At 42.3% G+C, this 20,730-nt stretch overlaps 2 protein-coding genes across 2 annotated transcripts; one reads left to right on the top strand and one right to left on the bottom strand.

The window, feature by feature from the left end:
• Nucleotides 1-776: 776 nt before the first annotated feature.
• On the bottom strand, nt 777-20,248 carry tdrd9 (tudor domain containing 9). Its single transcript, XM_069152855.1, has 35 exons — nt 20,121-20,248; nt 14,109-14,191; nt 13,887-13,954; nt 13,111-13,332; nt 11,735-11,857; nt 11,341-11,421; nt 11,100-11,264; nt 10,919-11,022; nt 10,697-10,816; nt 10,453-10,537; nt 10,322-10,379; nt 10,123-10,227; nt 9,937-10,034; nt 9,696-9,827; nt 8,932-9,094; nt 8,702-8,765; nt 8,289-8,352; nt 8,128-8,172; nt 7,775-7,828; nt 7,510-7,626; nt 7,228-7,335; nt 6,554-6,654; nt 6,281-6,451; nt 5,387-5,498; nt 5,030-5,245; nt 4,261-4,350; nt 3,892-4,149; nt 3,345-3,512; nt 2,827-2,897; nt 2,633-2,742; nt 2,318-2,414; nt 2,095-2,233; nt 1,437-1,555; nt 1,244-1,316; nt 777-1,131 (listed from the first exon to the last, which is right to left on the bottom strand). Exons 1-35 carry the CDS (start codon nt 20,246-20,248, stop codon nt 1,033-1,035), a joined length of 4,011 nt encoding a protein of 1,336 aa, XP_069008956.1. The 3' UTR covers nt 777-1,032.
• Nucleotides 14,954-18,476, top strand: rd3l (RD3 like). The gene is made up of 3 exons (XM_069152234.1): nt 14,954-15,284; nt 16,026-16,368; nt 17,017-18,476. The coding sequence occupies exons 2-3, from the start codon at nt 16,055-16,057 to the stop codon at nt 17,378-17,380; spliced, it is 678 nt and encodes a 225-aa protein (XP_069008335.1). The 5' UTR covers nt 14,954-15,284; nt 16,026-16,054; the 3' UTR covers nt 17,381-18,476.
• Nucleotides 20,249-20,730: the final 482 nt, after the last annotated feature.

The raw sequence follows: 20,730 nt of genomic DNA, 5'->3' as shown, positions 1-20,730 counted from the left end.
TAACACTTTCTATAAATATATGCCGACGCATTCTGGCGCTGACACACCTCTCAACGCAGGATTTTACAGTGTGTGTGTGTGTGTGTGTGTGTAAATGTCTTTCTATTCAAACCATTATTATGGGGACATTAAGATTGGTCCTCACAACTTTAAAAGGGCAATTTGACGGTTAAGACTGGTGCACTCAATACGCCCCCAAAAAGAAGTGTGAAATGCTGGACACTTTTCACCCTAAACGGTCACCATCTTGACTCCGTAGAGGAAGGGGGCGGGGCCACCAGTGTAAAAAAAAAAAAAATGTGAATTAAGGTTTTGAGGAAGCTGCAGTTGTTCCTGAACACCTCACAAAAGTGTTTCTTTTTCACTACTGCTGCTGGGCAGAAGAATCAGTGTGTTGATTGAGTGTGTGAAACAGAGGGCACGAAAACACGTTGATTTCTGGGTTAAATAATTAAAGCTGCAGATATCTTGGCGGATGATGCGCTCACATGCTGAGGTCATTTCCAGTCAGCGCAGAACGGCAGTGTGCGGATTAAAGCAGCATTACGCTGTCAAAATTCCTGCTCTACACAAGAAGGGGTCGTAACATGGTACTGTACAACAGGAAGTATGTGATTTGGAAAATAGCACAAGTGTAAGGGGCGAAGGAAGGCATTATGTCAATGAGTGTCCTCACAAAGACTGAGAGACACGGCCGTCTGTGTGCGTTGACAAATTTAACTTGACTCTTGGGTCACAATGAGACCATTAAAAGACTGATGAGCCTCATCTGTTACACACAACTATTTTTAATGGCCCACGGCTGAGAAACTGGCACAACAAGGACCGTTGGAAGAATGAAATCAGTGAACTTTAAGAAAACAGGGAACTGCAGCAGAGATAGCTAACAAAGAAAGGACCGAGGATTTCACGGCTGACCCTTTTGAACTTAAAAAGTATACTCCTTGGAGCATATATTCAATTAAAACTTAAGAGAAACCACGTCACACGACTTCAGAACGTTCCAGCTCTTATAGAAGGATTAAAGTGTCCTTAGCTGTTGAGTAGAGTGACCGGATGTAGCTGGAAGAGAACCCCTCTGGTGTTTCCACTTCCAGGCTCTACAATATCCATCCTCAGAGACGGGTCCACCTGCAGATCCAACACATGCTGTAAAACAGAGAGCTAATATGTGCTAAAACAGAGTCAATGATCAAGTGAAGAGTCCCATTAATGGATGAAGGAGCACTTATCTCCAACATACCTGATTCCACCTCCCTTCTCTTCCATAATACTCTGGAGTGGCAGCTTCCCTCGGTGGACACTTTGTGAACAGTCTGCAAGACATAATGAAGCACATGTTAACAACTGTATTTACGTTACATAAAAATTCAACATCATTGCTGATTTCTGTGTGTGTGTGTGTGTGTGTGTGTGTGTGTGTGTGCGTGCGAGACCTAATGAGTCGATCCCGACAGTCCTCCTGCATCCTGCTGATCACGTCCTGCCCCAGATGCAGAATGCCGTTGGACCCTTCGCACACCAGGCGGTTTATAGCCACTCGCAAAGCATTTATCTGAACAGAAAGAAAACACGATGTAGTGTTTATGACTGCCTTCCTTCCTGTGGGTCCTCTCCAGATTTTTTTTGTTAATCAGCTGTCATGCTGACAAAACAAAACCACCTTTTCCCTAATAGCTCATGAGGAGGTGCAGCTACCTTCAATGCACACATCACGTCAGAGATCAGAGGACACACACACACTGTAAGAGCAGAGGGTCGTCCTCATGACACAACAACCCGTTCATTTCGTCCCGTCAGTCAATTTAGCTACAGTCCATTCTGCCGGCGTCTTATGCGAGACGCCATGAGACAAAAAAACAAATATGAAATATGACTTTGAAATGGAAACGATTAAAATGTATTATTTCCCAAACTTTCAAGACTTTGTATGAACCCTGAAGAAACAGTGATCATACAGCGTCTCGTCAAGAGTTGAGCCATTTTGGACTTTTCTTATTCAATCCGAATGCAACCCGTGAGTGGCGAAGCTGATCTGTCTTATTTCAACACCGTCTGTTACAACACATCTGTGTATCCGGCGACAGCTGTTACCCCAGTGATGTCCTCAACATCAAACTTGACATCAAAGGCCAGTTCAATGTCGTGCTCGGACAGCACGGCCTCCTGTGTCTGACTGTTGCAGCCTAAACCACAGATTGCACCGGTGTAGCAGGTCCTCTCTTCATTAGTGCTGCCAAAAAACGAGATAGGGGAGAAAACATCAACATGAGTTTGTTTCATATTTGGGTTCAGCAGCACTGTGCCTCCAACGAACCGTAACTCCATGACGGGGGTGAAGAGCATCGTGACGAGTGCAGGCAGCCCAGGGATGTCTGGCATGATGGTGGTATCTTTCAGTAGAATGCTTGTTCCTGCAACAAACTGATTTAGGCTGTATATTCATCAACGAGCTCAAAAACTTGCAGCCCAACATAAAAAGTTTTGTGTTTTCATCACTGCAAGGCCCCCTTTCACATTGTAAATAAACAAAACAACGATACAAACTAAAAATAGTCCATGTAAAACTACAGATTAGTGGCGCTTTAAGCTGTTAATGTGCAATGATATTTTATTTATCTTTATCTGGTACCTGAGGCGTTCAATGACACCGTCCCAGCCACCAGCATCCGCTCATGTTTGTAGTGCAGGTTTTCATTCACAGGCGAGGAGTTGATGCTGGTCTTCTCGATACACACAGTCCTGCAGGACGACACACTCTTCGTCAGAAAAGAGGGGGAGGAGGGGCCGCAAGTTTAATTTAGTCTTGGAGTCTGTCACGCTTACTTATAGTTGGCCTTGTTGCTCAAGCTGTGGAAGCTTATTTTATTAGGACTGGAAGGTCCGAGCAGACGAACCTGCAGCGTCCGAGGAAAGATAGAAATCACACATCGTTTCAAGCATGGACAGATTCCTGTGATTCAGAGCTGTGTTCACCCTGTCGTCATTGTTCTGTTATCAGACTGTAATGGGTGTGCCCCTGAATAGGCACAAACGCACAAAGCGAGCCACTGAAATGGCGCCATCTACTGGCAAAACTGACAACAGCGAGTAGAGGTGAAGCCTTCAGCCACAAACACCACAGCATCAGCATCTCAGATTCAGTCAGTATCTCCTCCAAACTGTTCTATCTTAACTTCTTCTGAACTGATGTTATTCATATTGTGAATGATTTTAATTCTGTTTATTTAAATGTTATGACAATATTTTTGAAAAGTGGCACAAAATCAAAGATGATTATATATTATTTTATCATGTTTGTTCTTATTAATCATAATTGTGCTTTAGCCTGCAGCATATCTTACCTTTGTCGAGGAATAAGGTTGCGAGCACTTGGAAAAGTGGGCAAGCAGGCTGTCAATGAGCTCCTTCTCCTCTTTCTTGCGTTCTATCCAGGAGTTGCCGGCAGAGTTGGGGACAAATGTACCTTTCTTCAGGTCCTTGTACACAGACATCAGTGCCTCATGGTTTTGCTGCAAGAGCACATAAAAATCCACAAACTTAACTAAGAAAAAGGAGTCGATTCCAGGTTTTGTCTCAATGCTTCACGTGCTTTGGATTTTTGGCTATTGTTCTTAAGTTCTTTAATGTTATTCTGTTGGCCATTTTGTTTATAATTGTAAATTTTGTTCAAGTTTATCCAATTTGTTTAAATTATTGGCTGTTGTGCTGCACTTTGGTCAACTTGTGCTATTTCTAAATGTCCGTATAAATAACCTGATTGACGGTTGGTAAACACTACAATTTACAAATGTTTCCTAAACTCCTCACGCGCAGGCTATCAGTAGATGCAGGGTTGATTTACTCCCACATTGCACACTGCCTAATACATTTCATGTATTGTTGTGTCACCTCAGACTTAATGCTCTCCTCCGTCTTCACAGCATGTCCCTCGTCCACCAGTATGTCCACCACGCTGGTGGTCGTCGCCTCTGTGTTGATCAGCAGATCCACACGCATGACACCGTGGAGGATGGAGTACAGGGACACCATGAGCGAATTGCCCTTCACCAGTGTGATGAAGCGGTTGCGGGCGTGGCTGCTCCACTGCTCTCCAGTGATGATGGACTGGGCTGAAGGACGCATCCCAGCAACTTGGAACTCCTTAGCCTGAAAACACGAGCAGAGGTTGTGTTACTCTTGATTCACAGTTTGGACCGTAGAACATGGTGAGTGTGCTTTTACTTTGCTGACCGATGCTGCCATTTATAGTATTGCTACCTGGAAAGGGTGAGACTGCAGGTCAGACGGGAGCTCTTTGAGGCTGCTGCAGGCAACAACTTCTGTGTTACCAAAGTCCAAAAAGAACACCTGCAGAACGACAGGAAAATACAGTCAGTTTTCAAAGTTACCAGCCTAAACAACTAGAGACTTCTTAGCATGTTAGTGGGTTAGTGTGCGACTAGCACTTCTTCGTCTTTGAACATTTTATGTACAAAATAGTCACAAAAACTGCATTCATACAAGGCTCTAACTTTCTAAAACGTATTAACTTTTGCTGTCTTTTTCTGCTGTATTCCCTCACTCTCTATCTCTCTGAACTTCTTTTAATATCTTTATCTTTGGAAACTGGGTGGATAAGAATGGCCTGACTTGTTGTAAAATGCATTAAAATACTATCTCAAACACATCCATGGAAAAAAACAGTGTCGATGTTGCTCCTTAATCAGTTTTACCTCATGTCAAAATGATTGTCTGGTTAAATAAAATGGCCAAGCAAACCATTCAATATCTGCAATCTGGATTTTTTTTTTTTTTTATTTTGTTAGGATAAATTTTAGTTACTTGGTCAGCAACACTAAACACAATCATTTATAAGTATTGTAAAAGTTTGGGCTGAATGGGCTTAAATTCCTTCTACCATGGCCTGATCATATGAGATAAAAGCCCTAAGAAAAGACATTAAAAAAAATTAAGTAACATAGGGTGGAAAATTGAACGGGTGCACTACATCTTAACCAGACGACTGGAAGGCGTGAGCAATATTTACCTCCACCGTATTACCACGAATGTGCAGGATCTTGGCCCGGTAGTACAGATTCTGCTCACGGTGCTCAGTATAAGGAGCCAGACACAGCAGGTTGGGGTAGAGTGACACTGGTACAGGATGCAGTGTGCGTTTGTTAATCTCTGCTGTCAGATGGCGCTGCTTCTGCAAACTGGCTTCATCCGCTTGGAACCCCCAGAAATGACCCACCTCCAGCACCTGTCGCAGAGATCAGAGTTAAGAGGATATATTAAATATTCAGATATTTAGTAAAAAAAACAACACCCAAAACAAGATGCAGAGCTTTTTTTTGTTGCATCTCTTTTGAAGTTTAGTTGTCAGACCAAGTTAAATGCAAACCTCTGTGATGTTCACCACAAACAGGGTGTTGGGAGGAATCTTTTCAGGGTCAATGGAGCTGTTCACCACCGCCACTGGGCACACAGACTGGCTCTGGAAGTCGACGTTAACCCTGTCGAGAAACAGCACAACCAAGAGGCCGGGACATTAATGTCACCGCGTGTGACCCTTTACTTTCATTGTAATCACACTGTCAAACAATGTGGCATGTGTGTATTTATTGCTGCTTCGATGTCATCTGTTATAATATAATGTGTTATTATTTTACTAACTGTCTGGCAGCTGCTCACAAGGTATTCTCAAATCAAACATCCAAACGAGCAAGTAAGCATATATAGTTTATATAGTATGTAGTGCTGATCACGACAACTGCATAACAAAAGCATTATTTATCAGAAGTCACAGTGTGGGTGTTGAGAGAGAGCCTGTACACGGGCGAGGTAGATTCTTGTCAATATGGAGTTTGAGGGGAATATAAAAAATGACACCAAATAAGGATCACAATTAATTGTCAACATTCATGGGTTTAAGAGAATAGTCAGCGAACTGTGTTATTGTTGGAGCTAATAATAAAGCAGGCCACCACATATCCCACCTCCCAGAGGGGTGTAGAAGTAGTGGGTACTGTCTCTGCCTAAAACCTCCCCTCTCTGAACCCGATGACGGCTGGAAAGAGCCATGCCGAGTGCTCGGATGTCAGATTACATTAAGGCTCAGTGAAGGCCCACTGACCAATGCAGCCCGTTATGTCCACTTCAAAAAAAAGACAATCTCAGCCCTTAAAAGACAAACACAGCCAAACGTGTGCTGCTAAAATGAGATTTTGTCCTTGCTTGATTTGAATTAATAAAATAAACTGTAGTTGGCTTCTGTAATATGTGAACGCCGCCATACCGTGAATATTTCATGTGAGTCGTGTGTCTGTTCCCAGCACACATTTCTATTTGGTCAGTGGGGTAGACAGAGAGCTCCATTGGACGGCTCTGATGGGACAGGAGGAGGGCAAGAGACACTTCAGGCAGCACCCCGGAGTCCTGGGATGTCCTATAGAACTCCACGTATGCTCTAAGTGCACATACATACAGGGACATAATAAAAAGTGTACAAAGGCTGGAGCACACAAAGTACTGAGCGCTGATATCTGATTTGGTATTTGGCCCCCGGTACCTGGAGTTCTCAAAGGAAATGAATTTGACCTGTCCACACAGGCGGAACAGAGACTGCAGCTGCTTGTAGTACAGGAAACTGTACGGAGGGAGGTTCCTCACCTGAAAACAACAAATTTATCTGATGATAAAACTGCAAAATCACAATTTATTATGTAACAACATTACGACACTATGTTCCATACAAGTGGCCCTGAAAGTCATGGTCATTAGACCTTAAAGCTTTCACAAACATGAAAAAAAGGAAAACTTTGTTATTTTAAGATCTTTTTCACGAGTTGTACAGTTTGTGAAGTCCATGTTTTATAAATTAAAATGGTTTATCATCTGAATGGTGGCACATCTCAGACTTCAGCTTGTCAGGCTCAGCTATTCATTTTAAGAGTCGTCTTAACTCAGAATCAGCTTGAGTTGTATTTAAGGCCTAATAATGATTTTCAGTTTCTTATAAAAATGTTTACAATTGTATTTATGTTAACATCCTAACATTTACCTAGCATGCAATGCAAACATGAAATAAAATACACTAATGTGCTTGTATCTACAATACACTTCAATCACACACACACTACATTTAGGGTGAACAATCTTTCTGAGAATCAATCAGCAAAATGAAAAGTTCTGCTTGTTCTAAGGGATCACAGCTGTAATGACTCCAAACACTGAGGACAATACCATCACTGTTGTTCTGGGGTTGAAGCCACTCAGCTCTTTGGAAGCCAGGTATTCGTCTATTTCCCCTTGGCCAAAATAGTTGGGGTAGTAGGCACCAGCAATGACCACCTGAGACAAAGAGAGGTGCTATTGATAACAGACTGACAATTAGGTAAAACCACAAAGACTGAATAATTAATTTACTCCAATGACCAGATCTGTGGTTTACTTATCTCATCTTAATAGCACTTGGAACTGTGGTGATCATGTATGTACAACCCTTCATTTTCAGCAAAGACTCACCTGAATTATGAACTTCTGCCTGTTGGCGCTGGTGTAGTCTGAGGATTGGTCGTCCACTGAAACATGCATGTTGAACTGGGACACGCGCTTCTTCAGATCCTCATACATCTCCGCAACCTGGATGGGGAGGCAAACGGGATTTACGCTGTCCGAACTGCATGTCAGATGGTCAAAAAGCATTAGAAACCCCGCTGCCTCCTTGTACTCCTCTGTAATGTGTTTCCATAAACTCATATGATTCGGTTCCTCAGCATCATCTCTGTACCTCCCTGATCCTCTTGATTTGAATGAAGTTCTCTTTTCCCCAGTCCAGCTCATCCTAAGAAGAAAAAGCAACAAACTTTAATTTCATGAAAAATAGATGAAGGAACAGAGACCTGCACACGTTACAATTAGCTTTTTATCAAATGTTTTCAAATACACTGTTAATACAAGGGTCGTTTTAACGTCTCAGAATTTCACTTGTAAAAAAGCTCAAGAATCGTCAAACTTTCGAAATATTTCCAGATTTACATGAAAATATAACATAAAACTATCGTTGTGGTCTCAGACTTTTGGACCCGACTCCATCCATGTAGGGTTTTTTTTTGTGAGGTAATGTTTCGTTGTTGCGAGTACCTTTGGGTGTCTCAGGTGTCCTTTCTTTTTGGCTGAGTGCCACGCCTAACAGTAAGAAACAACAACAACAAAAAAGATTTTGCATAAAAAAAAAAAAAGGCCATGCATGTAAATCCATTGGACCCGACAACTTGCTGTTGACTTTGCATCAAATACATTACCTGGAAGGCATTGACCACAGCTATGGCATCACTTGGTACACCACGAGCAAAAGCCAGCTTGCTCCTAGAATTACATGAGCTATTCAATGCACTAAGAAAAATCTTTTAATAAACATGACCCACATTTATTTCTGCCCTGTGAGAGATGTGATAAAGGCATCTCGCAGTTTGCAAAACATTTCATGCTCTGATTTGCCAAAATATACAGATCTCTTATGGGGAGAACCAAGACCTTTAAATGAACACGTACTTTCCGTTCATTTCAATATTTTGTGTGTCCAAATTAGTTTTTTTTACTGCATAAGCCACAAGACACTTTGACAGGACTTGAAATGTAAAAGTGAGTCTGTAAACTGATCTTTACTGACACCCTGAGAGTATGTAAATCAGTGCAACTGCTGGATGCGACTCACCTGTGGCCGGCAAGCTGCTGCATCGAGGGTATGGCAAAGAAACTCTTCAGAGAGAGTGTGGCAGCTGAGGATGAGAGAAGTTGTTGTGCAAACATATTTTCATGAAATCATGTTAAACGCACACGAACACATTCCCAAAAGTACATTCATGACAGATTTGTGGACCAATCTCTGTCTCGACCACAGTTACATGCAGTAGGTCCGTTCCAATAGCGTAACGACTGACTGACCTATGATGAGAGATTCATCCAGGCAGCCAAAGACGTGGCCCAGGACAATCATCTTCCCCAGGTACAGATCCACAGGCAGGTGGGCCAGCACTCGTCCCAGGAACGTCAGATTGCCATCCTCATTTTGGCTTTTGCTATCATTTTTCACAGACAGCGCACCCATCTGCACAATGAAACATCCAACTAGTGTAAAGGTAACACAGTGCTGTTCTTACCTTTAATAAACGACTAAAATCATCCCTGAGAAAAACTGCTTTCAACATTTTGAATTTTGAAAACTTCTGATTTGTAAATATATAAATGTACTGTTTTGTAATAAAACATTTTTAAAGGCTCTTGACTGATTGCATTTTCTAGTTTATTTTTCTCTAATGCACTTTGTACCCTTCTTCATACCCTTCTCGTTTAACTGAAAAATAATAGATAAAATACATTTGTCAAATGTTATTTTCTCAGTGATAAAAAAAAAAGAGACAGCAATTCCCTTCTTCCTGTTTCCTTTAGCGAAACACACACAAACACACGACAACACAACACTGGCCTATGGTGCTCTCACCCCAAAAAACAATGACAATGCTAACACTGGCTGACGCAAAGCTCCCGTCAGACAACTCACCGTCTAACACTGTGACAAAGCTCAGTGGTCAGCTGCCCGCTCAAATACATAACAGTCATCATTACAGCAACATGTTCGTAGGCACTGGACTACACAAGAATGACTCTCTCAGAGGAAAGTCATTCATCTGCACTCTTTTTTTACTGACCTCTTTAAGTTGGAGCACGGTCCTAACTATGTCACAGAGGTTGGGGGGTGAGAGTGCTGTCGAGAGGAGGGAGCGGGGGTCTCCCATGTCCAGCAGCTTCACCTTCAAAAGGATGGTGGACAGGGGGGCGAGCTGAGGGAAGAGGAAAACAGCAGGGCATAGACTGCTTGTCAAAGGTCGGGTCGAAACCGCATTAAAAAAAAACAAAGCAAGGTATGTGGTCATCAGTACGTTGTCTCACCAGCATCTCAGGAATCATGTAGTCTGGGATATCATTCCTCCAGAACTCTTTGGTAACCAGGTGGTAACAGTAGCCCTTCGACACTCGACCTGCCCTACCTGAGATATTGAGAAGCGATATTAGGTGTGAGGGGACTGAAAGATATTTACACTTTGCGTTTTAAGTTGTGTGCCGTAGTTGCCGTACCTCTGCGCTGGTTGCAGTTGGTCTTGGATGCCCAGGTGAGACGCAGGGACTGATAACTGGTATCTTTGTCACAGACCAAGTGACGAGTGAGGCAGAAGTCAATCACTGTGATAAAAAAAAAAAAAAAAAAAAAAAAAAAGAATATCAATGAAGATTTTTAAGAAAAATGAAATAGAAGAAATGGAAATTTGAAACCCACCATATTTGACGTCTGGAACAGTCACCGAACTCTCTGCGATGTTGGTGGAAAGGATCACCTGTGAAAGGTGAGGAGATTATCAGTGCAGCAGGTACTGACAACACAGCAGGATAAGATGAGTGTTTTTTTACCTTCCTGTATCCAGGGACTGGGGACAGGAACACACCGTTCTGCTCCTCCAGAGTCACCGTGGAGTGGAGAGGATAAACCTGCAGTCTGTACAGCCGCAGCGCATTTAGTGTCCAGTTAAATGTCAGGATGAGTAAAAAAGTAACACATCAAACATGTCTTGGTGCTTTGTTTTTTTCCTTTCAAAAACAAAAGGGAGCTGGCAACACGCAGAAATGTTCAACGGAGGGAAATTCGATAGCTCACCTTTTGTGAACCAGCTTCGTCAGGGCCTCCTGCATGTATCTTATCTCGTGTAAACCAGGAAGGAAAACCAAAACACTGCCTCTCTCTGACAGAGTCACACCACCTTCTTTCTCAGCCTTGCTACTTCCACACAAATAAACATACACACAAACAGTTGACAATGAGATGCCGAATATGAGTTTGCCTTTAAGTAAACTGTGCTAAAAAGTACTTCGTCCACACCTGGAATCTTTGCTCTCCATCTCGTCAAAGCTCTGGATGAGACTAATGGCAAGATTGTACATCTCCGCTGAGATCTGAGGGTCACTTGTGTTCGACGACTCAACCTGGTAAGAATTTCACACGTTAACTATTTGGTTTCAATCCAGAGAACCAGTAACCATTTACTCTATAATCTCTTTACCCTGTATGGAAACAGGCCGTTCAGGTCATCCAGGTAAAACTCCTCAATGCCGTAGGGTGCCCCCTCCACTTCAAACACGTAGGCAGGGTTCATTCTGCCACAAATCGGGGTGGCAAAGTAGTCAGCAAACTCTCTGCAGTTAATGGTGGCCGACATGAGGATTATCTGAAAAGCACAGGCTCTTGTGAGTGAGAGTACAAACGAGGCACAAGGAAGATAAAGAATAGGATCTAACAATTACCTTGACATAACGAGAGTTGGAATGAAGGAGTTTTCTCAAAACCAGCAGGAGAAAGTCCATCTCCTCTGTGCGCTCGTGAACCTTGACCAAAGACAGAGACGTTAAAAGGCGACATTTGGAAGTCAAGAATCACTCATTCGATAATAGGATGTAATCAAACTTGAAACTGTAGCACAACATATAGATTAAACCGGAACAAAAAGAAAAATCACAAAATGTTATGAACTTGATTAAAACAAGTCTGTTTTCTTTTAAATGAATATCATGTGAACTTGTCAAGACAAAACAGATCAGACCAAAAAAAAAATACAAACACACAATTAAAATTTTCAGGTACCAGCTTGTAGAAAAGCAGACATTTACATGAAAAATGATGAGTGTTATGTTTATGTACCTCATCAAGGAAAATGTGCGAGTACTCTGTGAGGGACTTGGTTGAAACCAGTTTTTGCAGCAGCACTCCTGTAGTCATGTAGATAAGTCGGGTGTGCTCGGTGGCCATCTTCTCCAGTCCAACCTGAAAAACAAATAAACAAGAGTTGCATTCATAAACCTGTCAATTAAAACACATACTTCACCACACTCACTGTGGACTTGTTGGTTTAATTGCCCACTATTCAATGAGGAATGAAATTGATGGTTATAACGGCCCCCCCGCCTGAGAGAAGCTCAAATTCATCTGTGGCGGCCATTCGTTTGTTTCTTGTTGCCGTTTTACTTCTCAAGAGGATCATTACCGGAAACTTCCGTCATCTTCAAATATCAGCTCACAGATGTGACATAACCACCCCATCTCCCAGGGGGGAGGCCCATCTGCAATGCCATACTCTGTGTGTTTTGCTTTCCTTTTCATTGTGATTAATCATTTTTGGGTGTCATTGCATCACAGCATTACACAGAATAATTCCAGAGCACATTACAAATCCAAAATTGTGCTATACATTTTCTCAAAACAAATCAAGATATTTTTTTCCTGCCATTTAAAATGCACACACAAACAAATATATTCTCCTATCCAGTAGCTGTTGAGGTTCATATTCTACTGCCTCAGAGAGGCCACAAAGTACAGCGTACTTCCTCTGCAGTAGCTTTAGGCCTCAACTTTTTCCCGTGTCTAATGTCTGCAGTGCCAACATGACTATTTCTGGTTGATATTGGAGAAAATATCAGCGAACTTTGATAAAAATCCATCGCTAATCTGTGTCTGATCTCAGAGAAATACTTTTTGGCTCGCCAACCCACAGAACTTTCACAAATTGTTAAAGAAAGTGTACAACATGCAGAAGGTAGATATATACCATGTGGGGGAAAACAAACATTAATGACTGCCTCTGAAAGAATGAAATCAGACCATCATGTTCAGGTTGTGTTGCATAACATAAGAATTATATCTCCTAACAATGACTGTTTATCGTTGCTCCCACTGTCAGTGACATCATTCTCAACTCCAGAGGTCTGCACCGAGCGGAGGAGACAACAGTTATTATTAGACACTGTTTTAGAGCTCTGCACAACACAGCCGGACATCCTAGCAACGAGGCACACAAGAACTTGTTAACACATGCATAAGAATACTCTTTTTAAGTAGCGCGAGAGATGCAATGAATATCTTTGAAACACTACAGGTCGATGCATCAGTACTTTTCGGCTACTGCTACATGACATCTGTACAGGGCCACTCTCTTGTTACCCTCATATATTAAGAAATACGTGCAAACCCTGCACTAAAGAGTTTAGATAAATCTGATTTCGGCTAAATCTTGCACCAACCTGATATCCCACCAGACTACCCAGGGTACACTTTCGCTGTGTTGCAACCCATCGAGCAATACTGGAGGCTCCAATTTTGCGTGGTTGGGTGACCACGATATTGCACGAGGCATTTTTCTCATTGTAATGGTCCAGAATGTACTGTGGCAGCTGGGTGGTCTTGCCACTGCCTGTGGCTCCTCGAATGATCACCACCGAGTTGTTTTCTATGAGGGAAATCAGCTGGAAGCAGCCCAACACACACACGTAGACACGCACGCACACACACACACACACACACACACACACACACAAAGAAAAAGCAGACACATGCGCACAGTTAAGAGAGAGATGGTTAACAAAAAAAGAAACCCCAATTGGCCATTGTACTATATCACTGAAATAAAAAGAGAAATTTAAAAATAAGTTATGAAATTGCAGAGTAGATGGATATGCTAAGCTGATTTCTGACAGGAAGTTGACACTTAATCTGCATTCTGAAAGAGCAGCTAAAATGACATCTTAAGCTCCTAAAATATGCACACACCACTCTATTGCTCAACAGAAAATACCAGACTGGTGAAACTCAAGTTTGCTGTTGTCCTGCAGCATCAAAAACATTGTGCTCATCTTGTGCAATGAGTAAAAGCTAAAGTGCTTCAATGTCCTAAAGACATATTGATGAATTCAGTGTAACTCCAAAACGACCAGAAAAAAGAAAAAAAATACGAAAGAATGAGAGTGGGTGATAAAAACCATCAGGCTGTGTGGTTGAGTTGGTGCAGCAGCCATCTTACCTCCTTCCTGTTTTTGGTAATTGGCAGGCTCGGGTACTTGTAGCTGGCAAGTAAAGGAGGAGCAGAACCTAAGGAAGCATAATTAAATGCACAATAAATAGTTTTAAACAAATCAGGGCAGAAGATTTCTGTCTGTCTAACAATGTGAGTAAGTATGAGGTAAGTTAAAAAAAAAAAAAAAAAAAAAAAAAAAAAAAAGGAAACACAAAGTCTAAAACTCACGCCTTGCTGCTTCTGGTTTTTGGGACCTTCCTCCAGCAGACTTCACATTTTTCGGGATTCCCTCATCAAAGCCGTCCGCTGGACTAAAACAAAATTAAAGCAACTTTAAGCAGTTTATACAACTTAAGACTCAAATGCACTTTGATGATGCCCAAACTCACATGGCCTTTTATAGTTTTCCTTCACATTACCATGATGATTATATTCAATTCAAAGACCATGAACGATTCCCTTCCTTATCTGTACTCATGAGATCAAAATCAGTTCATAGTAAAGACACGCATTGTGTACCAAGGTGAACCTGTTTGAATTCTTCAGGTGGTTTTACCATAACTACATCTGTTGGGGCTTTAATGCTCTTTGATATACAAACAAAACAAAAACAACAAAAATAAGCCGTTTGTCTGAACTGAAGGAGTTTTTATAATGACTTATAAAAATGCAAATTCTACGCCGAGTAACACAGAGATGATCTCTAAAAGCAAACCTCAAATGTTAGATCACAGTAGCAGCATCTCTGCACAATTCATGACTTAATTCAGGTTGGAAATGTGCTCGCAGGGACGGCCACATCTCGACCCCCCCGCCGGTCAGCCCGACCGGGCCCAGAATGCTTTAGCCTCGGGAGCGTTCCTAGCTGCACTCTTAGTGAAGCGAGGATTTCATCACCACAGCAAGACACAAACCCTGACAGTACGAAGAGGAGCTCAGATACAACACACCCACGGCTCGTGCGCACACATGCACTCTCGTCCTCTCTCTTTCTCACCAATGCACACGTTTTCGTGCGAGCTACAAAGCAGCTGACCTTACAACAACGCGGCACACTGCACGGAGGAGAGTGGGGTAAAAGGAGAGGAGAGGTGACAGCTCTTAGTCAGTTAGCAGTGTGTGACCAACTCTCCTGGGAAAGAGTCTGCATGACAGAAGCAGTGGGAGGACAAGAGAACAGCTACAAGACCAAAAGAAAAACACTTCTACGACCAGGACAGGGGAGGATCGCTGCCGACTTTGGGCATTTGACACCAAGGGACGTATCAAACGAGGAGTGAAGGAGTTCAGTTTACAGGAACGGATCCATGGAGACAAGAAGCTGGAGGCTGCGCTCTGTGAAAAGCTCCTCTTTGCCCAATTTGTAAATAGCTTACAAAAGTGCCAGCGGGGTAGCTTTCACCTGTAAGTATAAATCTTTCCTTTCAATTCTCAGCCAGATGTCAGCAGGATAATTCCTTCCTGCACATTCTGGAAGACTTGCAGTTTAAATACTGATTTATTTAATTTTTGAAACGCTGGAATCAAATCATGAACACAAAAAGCTCAGTTTTGCAAACTTAAGATATGCGCAGCGACACGTCCAGTCTGTGTTCGGCGAGGCTGACCTCTGACCCTACAGGCTGCGTAATCCATCTGAATCCCCGGTGGAAACTGTGATGGATCCATCAGCTTGAATAAAAGAACCGAATACAAACACCTGGGACTTTGTCCTTTACCGAGTATGACTTGAAGTGCAGCGCCGCAGCAGGCAGAGACCAGAGGTTAGATTGGTTTTGGGGAGATCGTCTTTCACTGTCAACCTTATTAGTTGGAATTTATGTTAACTCATTTTATCACACGATTTTCATTGAAGCTGAAGATACGACCCCATTTCAGTCTAAAGACATGATTTTTGGCAGAAACAGAGTCGGATAAATGTTTATTTTTTTCCCGCAGTAGGACATTTTGATGTATTTTTGACCCATTTTGTCCAAATCTTTTTCAACATACTTGCCATCATTTGTAGGTGCAACTTAAAGGAAATTTTGCACTACATCGAAAACATAAGATATTCCATTTTATACAAATGCATTAAACCAGCGCTGTTGTTGTGGAAGTTGTGGCTTCGTGATCCGGATTAACAAATACTTCTTGCTTCTTCAGGTTTTTACCGACCACGTGCTGCGAGCGCCATGCCTCTGTTCGGCTGGATGAAATGGTCGCATGAGACAAGAATGCCCGCTCAGGATGAAACGCCGCCTCCGACAAGCTCGGGGGTCGTACCCAGCCGCATGTTGATCGCAGAGCTCCTGTGGCATGTGGAGGAGCGCGAGCGGCTGGCGAGGGAACTGGAGCGGGAGCACCGACTAACCCACAGCACCCTGGGTCTCCACCGGTTTCAGAAGTATCCCCGGTTATGGACTCTCATCCCGTCGTCGGAGCTACATCAGCTGGAGTACCTGTGTGCCCAGATCCCAGCTGTCCACGCAGCCACCGTCCTCTCGAGGTGTTTGGTCGCAGCCATGCCTTGTTCCATCTTCGCATTAGTATGCTGTCAACAGTGGCTAGTTGCTATTGCAAAAACACGAGGCCTGACAGCGGGCATAGCAGAAAAGACCCATAGGGAAAGGGAGGGAGGGCGAGCTGCCAAGAAAGCCATTATGAGTTACTGTCACAGACCGAGGCGATGTAGGGTGTTAAACATGTGAAGGTGAAGGACGCCCTGTAAGGCCGAATGAAGCCAGACTGCTGGGGTTTCCACGCATCATCTCTGTTGGCCAGGATGAAAAAAAATAGGTTGATGAGTTATTATACATGGTTGAGCAAAGTGACCTACTTACTTATTTCCCATAAAATTCACTGCTAGGTCACTATTGTTTGCTTATATAACCACATTGCCAAAGACCAACATATTAAATAAGATATGTGTTACAATGTTTGTACCATTTCCAAAAATCTGTGCTGTTGTCCCAGATATGTCATTCTTGAAAGTATGAGACGCAGACGAAAAAACACAAAGGTCTCACATTTTGCGACAGGGGAACAATTGAAACATTACAAACTGCAGTCTGAAATTGCTGATGCTGATCTGATGAAAACGCTTTTTTTCTTCCAACAAGAGTTTCGTTAACTATATTGTTGCATACTTCTATAGGTTTCGTGAGGTCCTCGCCACTAACAACATAAGGCCCTGGGAGCTGGCGTCCGTCTTCAAGCAAGTACTGAGGGACTTCCTGAGCCAAAAGGAACACGATGACGAGGACAACCTGCCCGTGCAGCTCGCACAGTTCAGACCGATGGAGGCTTGGACCGGCCGTTACAAAATGAAGCAGGGTTTTGTCACGCCTACGGTGCCCAACTGTGGAGACCGCCCAAAGGAAGAAATCCCTACAGTCTCTGGATACGTAGATCGGGCCATGAGACACTCCAGTTCATTCCCAACCAACAGGGACTGGGACCTTCCATATTATTATCCGGTACCTCTCCGGCCCAAAGGGGCGTACAGCACCACACTGTGAGAGGACACACTCCTTACCACATCTGTAGTCTTGTGATTCACACAAGGAACAACCGTTGTCACATCCATAGCATGGAGATGACATGGCAGTATTTGTAGCGGTAGATATTTCATAGCTTGTAACCCAAATGTGAAAACTAAATTAACTCATTTTTGTTTTTTTGTTTTTTGCCTGCTCCTTCTGATCCCTACTTCATGGACTGAGAGGTTTAAACAGTCATGATTTCAAGCTTCAGTTAGACTTTGTACAGTCGGAGATGTATTTCAAAAGTGATAGTGTCCGGTAGTTTGAACAATTCATGTTAAGAGCACAAGACGGGCTATTTTTGGGGGATTTTGAGCCTTTAGAGTGAAGTCATGTTGACTTTTGACAGCTCATCAGAAGCTGAAAATGGGAACGAGTGTTGTTTTATGTGAACAGATTTTAGCAGCCTGAAGAGGTAAACTATAAAATATTCAACAATAAAAAAAATTAAAAAAAAACGAGATTGAGGGAAAACTCAACATAATTTACAGAGTAAAGTTTTTGGTCTTATTTCCTTTGTTGTCGATTCTTCTGCGAATCCATGGGGAGTCCAAAACCTCATGTTGGGAACCACGGACAGAGCTTTGATTGATGTCCAAACAAGAATGGCAAGCGGCAAAAATTTAGACCTAAGTATTCAGGAAACTAAACAAAAAATTTTAAGTTGGATACATAACATCTGGAAAACATACACAATTAAAATACTGCACAAACCATTTACTGTAGCCTATGTTAATGTTGGTGATAACAGAAATATTAAAAATGATGTAACAGTATTAAAAAAATATTAACAACCACCACAACAAGGTGGAAATCTGAAGCACATTTCTAAAGGGGAACAGACCTCCACACAACACCGGCATCCACTTTTTTTGCCTCAACAACTCCACAATCAAGCAGTATCGTATTTAAACCACACACATTTGGATAAACAGACCGCATTATAAAAACAAAAATTAATAGATCTGTGACGTTGAAGTTAAAAAAAAAGATGTGCATGTAAAATATTAACATTTATTTGGGTTGTCCTGTGCATTCAAAAGTGTTTTACTATTCAGCAGTTAATTTGTTTTGGAACTTGTGAATTTATGGTGTAGTATAGTATTGTGCAAATATTTGTTGACATAGATAAATTTTTGTATTTTCTATCATACACAGTGGTGTGAAAAAGTGTTTGCCCCCTTCCCGATTTCCAATTTTTTTTGCATGTCTGTCACACTTAAATGTTTCAGATCATCAAACAAATTTAAATATTAGTCAAAGATAACACAAGTAAACACAAAATGCAGTTTTTAAATGAAGGTTCTTATTATTAAGGGAGAAAAAAAAATCCCTGTGTGAAAAAGTGTTTGCCCCCTCCTGTTAAAACATAACTTAACTGTGGTTTATCACACCTGAGTTCAATTTCTCGAGCCACACCCAGGCCTGATTACTGCCACACCTGTTCTCAATCAAGAAATCACTTCAATAGGACCTGCCTGACAAAGTGAAGTAGACCAAAAGGTCCTCAAAAGCTAGACATCATGCCGAGATCCAAAGAAATTCAGGAACAAATGAGAAAGAAAGTAATTGAGATCTATCAGTCTGGAAAAGGTTATAAAGCCATTTCTAAAGCTTTGGGACTCCAGAGAACCACAGCGAGAGCAATTATCCACAAATGGAGAAAACATGGAACAGCGGTGAACCTTCCCAGGAGTGGCCGGCCGACCAAAATTACCCCAAGAGAGCAGCGACGACTCATCCGAGAGGTCACAAAAGACCCCACGACAACATCCGAAGAACTGCAGGCCTCACTTGCCTCAGTTAAGGTCAGTGTTCATGACTCCACCATAAGAAAGAGACTCGGCAGAAATGGCTGCATGGCAGAGTTCCAAGACCAAAACCACCGCTGAGCAAAAAGAACATTAAGGCTCGTCTCATTTTTGCCAGAAAACATCTTGATGATCCCCAAGACTTTTGGGAAAATACTCTGTGGACTGACGAGACAGAAGTTGAACTTTTTGGAAGGTGTGTGTCCCATTACATCTGGCGTAAAAGTAACACCGCATTTCAGAAAAAGAACATCATAGCAACAGTAAAATATGGTGGTGGTAGTGTGACGGTCTGGGGCTGTTTTGCTGCTTCAGGACCTGGAAGACCTGCTGTGATAAATGGAACCATGAATTCTTCTGTCTACCAAAACATCCTGAAGGAGAATGTCCGGCCGTCTGTTCGTGACCTCAAGCTGAAGCCAACTTGGGTTCTGCAGCAGGACGATGATCCAAAACACACCAGCAAGTCCACCTCTGAATGGATGAAGAAAAACAAAATGAAGACTTTGGAGTGGCCTCGTCAAAGTCCTGACCTGAATCCTATTGAGATGCTGTGGCATGACCTTAAAAAGGGGGTTGGTGCTGGAAAACCCTCCAATGTGGCTGAATTACAACAACTCTGTAAAGATGATAATTCCTCCACAGCTGGAAAAGACTCATTGCAAGTTGTTGCTGCTGAGGGTGGCCCAACCAGTTATTAGGTTTTAGGGGGCAAACATTTTTTCACACAGGGCCACGTAGGTTTGGATTTGTTTTCTCCCTTAATAATAAAAACCTTCATTTAAAAACTGCATTTTGTGTTTGACTAATATTTGTTTGATGATCTGAAACATTTTAAGTGTGACAAACATTCACACTAAAGTATTCCGAGCCAGAAGCTAAAAACCACGTTGTCCATAGTTTACCTGGTGGCTTCCAAAGATGGCTCGTGGAACTTTTCCTCAGTCGCGTCGTCAGTGAGCTTAATGTTCAAAAACGAGGTGCCCGAGGTGAACCAGTCCGATATTTGTTCAGCGGTGAACACTTTCTTCATTTTGCAGGTGTTTTCAGTTGTTGCATCTTACAGGTGAGTCTCGAGGATAACGGAAGGTTGAAGCCTGAAGCGCACGAGGCAGGAAACGCTAGTCTCCCCCTGGCGGTTGGACTGCACATTGCACCAAACTTTTTTTTTTTTTTTAATGATTTTTTTTTTTTTTTAAATTTGAAACGAGTACGTCCTATTTAATATTATTACCTTTTTAGTATTAGTAACTCGATGGCCAAATTAAAAACTTGTCACATTTTTGTGGCTTTTATGACATTAGGTCTGAAAAGATTGATAGAACAGTTGACAGAAAACTATTCTATTTGTTTAACGATTAAGGTCCAAGTAATTTTTCAAGCAAAAATGCCAACATTTTCTTGTTTCAGCGTCTTAATATTTTAACCCTAGGCTCTGGGAAATAATGAAGGTCTTCTTCTAACATGGTCCCTGCAGTCCTGAAACATCTTTACTTCAAGTGCTCTGGAAGCAAA

This window comes from Embiotoca jacksoni, unplaced genomic scaffold (genome assembly GCF_022577435.1).
Source record: "Embiotoca jacksoni isolate LCO1_2020_lvr unplaced genomic scaffold, fEmbJac1.0.p SCAF_18, whole genome shotgun sequence".
Classification (NCBI taxonomy): domain Eukaryota; kingdom Metazoa; phylum Chordata; class Actinopteri; family Embiotocidae; genus Embiotoca; species Embiotoca jacksoni.
Note: the sequence above shows the minus strand (reverse complement) of the source record. Positions and strands in the feature narration are given on the sequence as shown.

Excerpts from the sequence above, each read along its gene's own strand:
- rd3l (XM_069152234.1), top strand. The coding sequence starts at position 16,055 with ATGCCTCTGTTCGGCTGGATGAAATGGTCGCATGAGACAAGAATGCCC. Across the intron at positions 16,369-17,016 it reads GCAGCCACCGTCCTCTCGAG|GTTTCGTGAGGTCCTCGCCA; the intron begins GTGTTTGGTCGC and ends ATACTTCTATAG.
- tdrd9 (XM_069152855.1), bottom strand. The coding sequence starts at position 20,248 with ATGAAGAAAGTGTTCACCGCTGAACAAATATCGGACTGGTTCACCTCG. Across the intron at positions 10,817-10,918 it reads ATGGAGAGCAAAGATTCCAG|CAAGGCTGAGAAAGAAGGTG; the intron begins GTGTGGACGAAG and ends GTGTGGAAGTAG. Across the intron at positions 2,415-2,632 it reads GGTGTCATTGAACGCCTCAG|GAACAAGCATTCTACTGAAA; the intron begins GTACCAGATAAA and ends AGTTTGTTGCAG.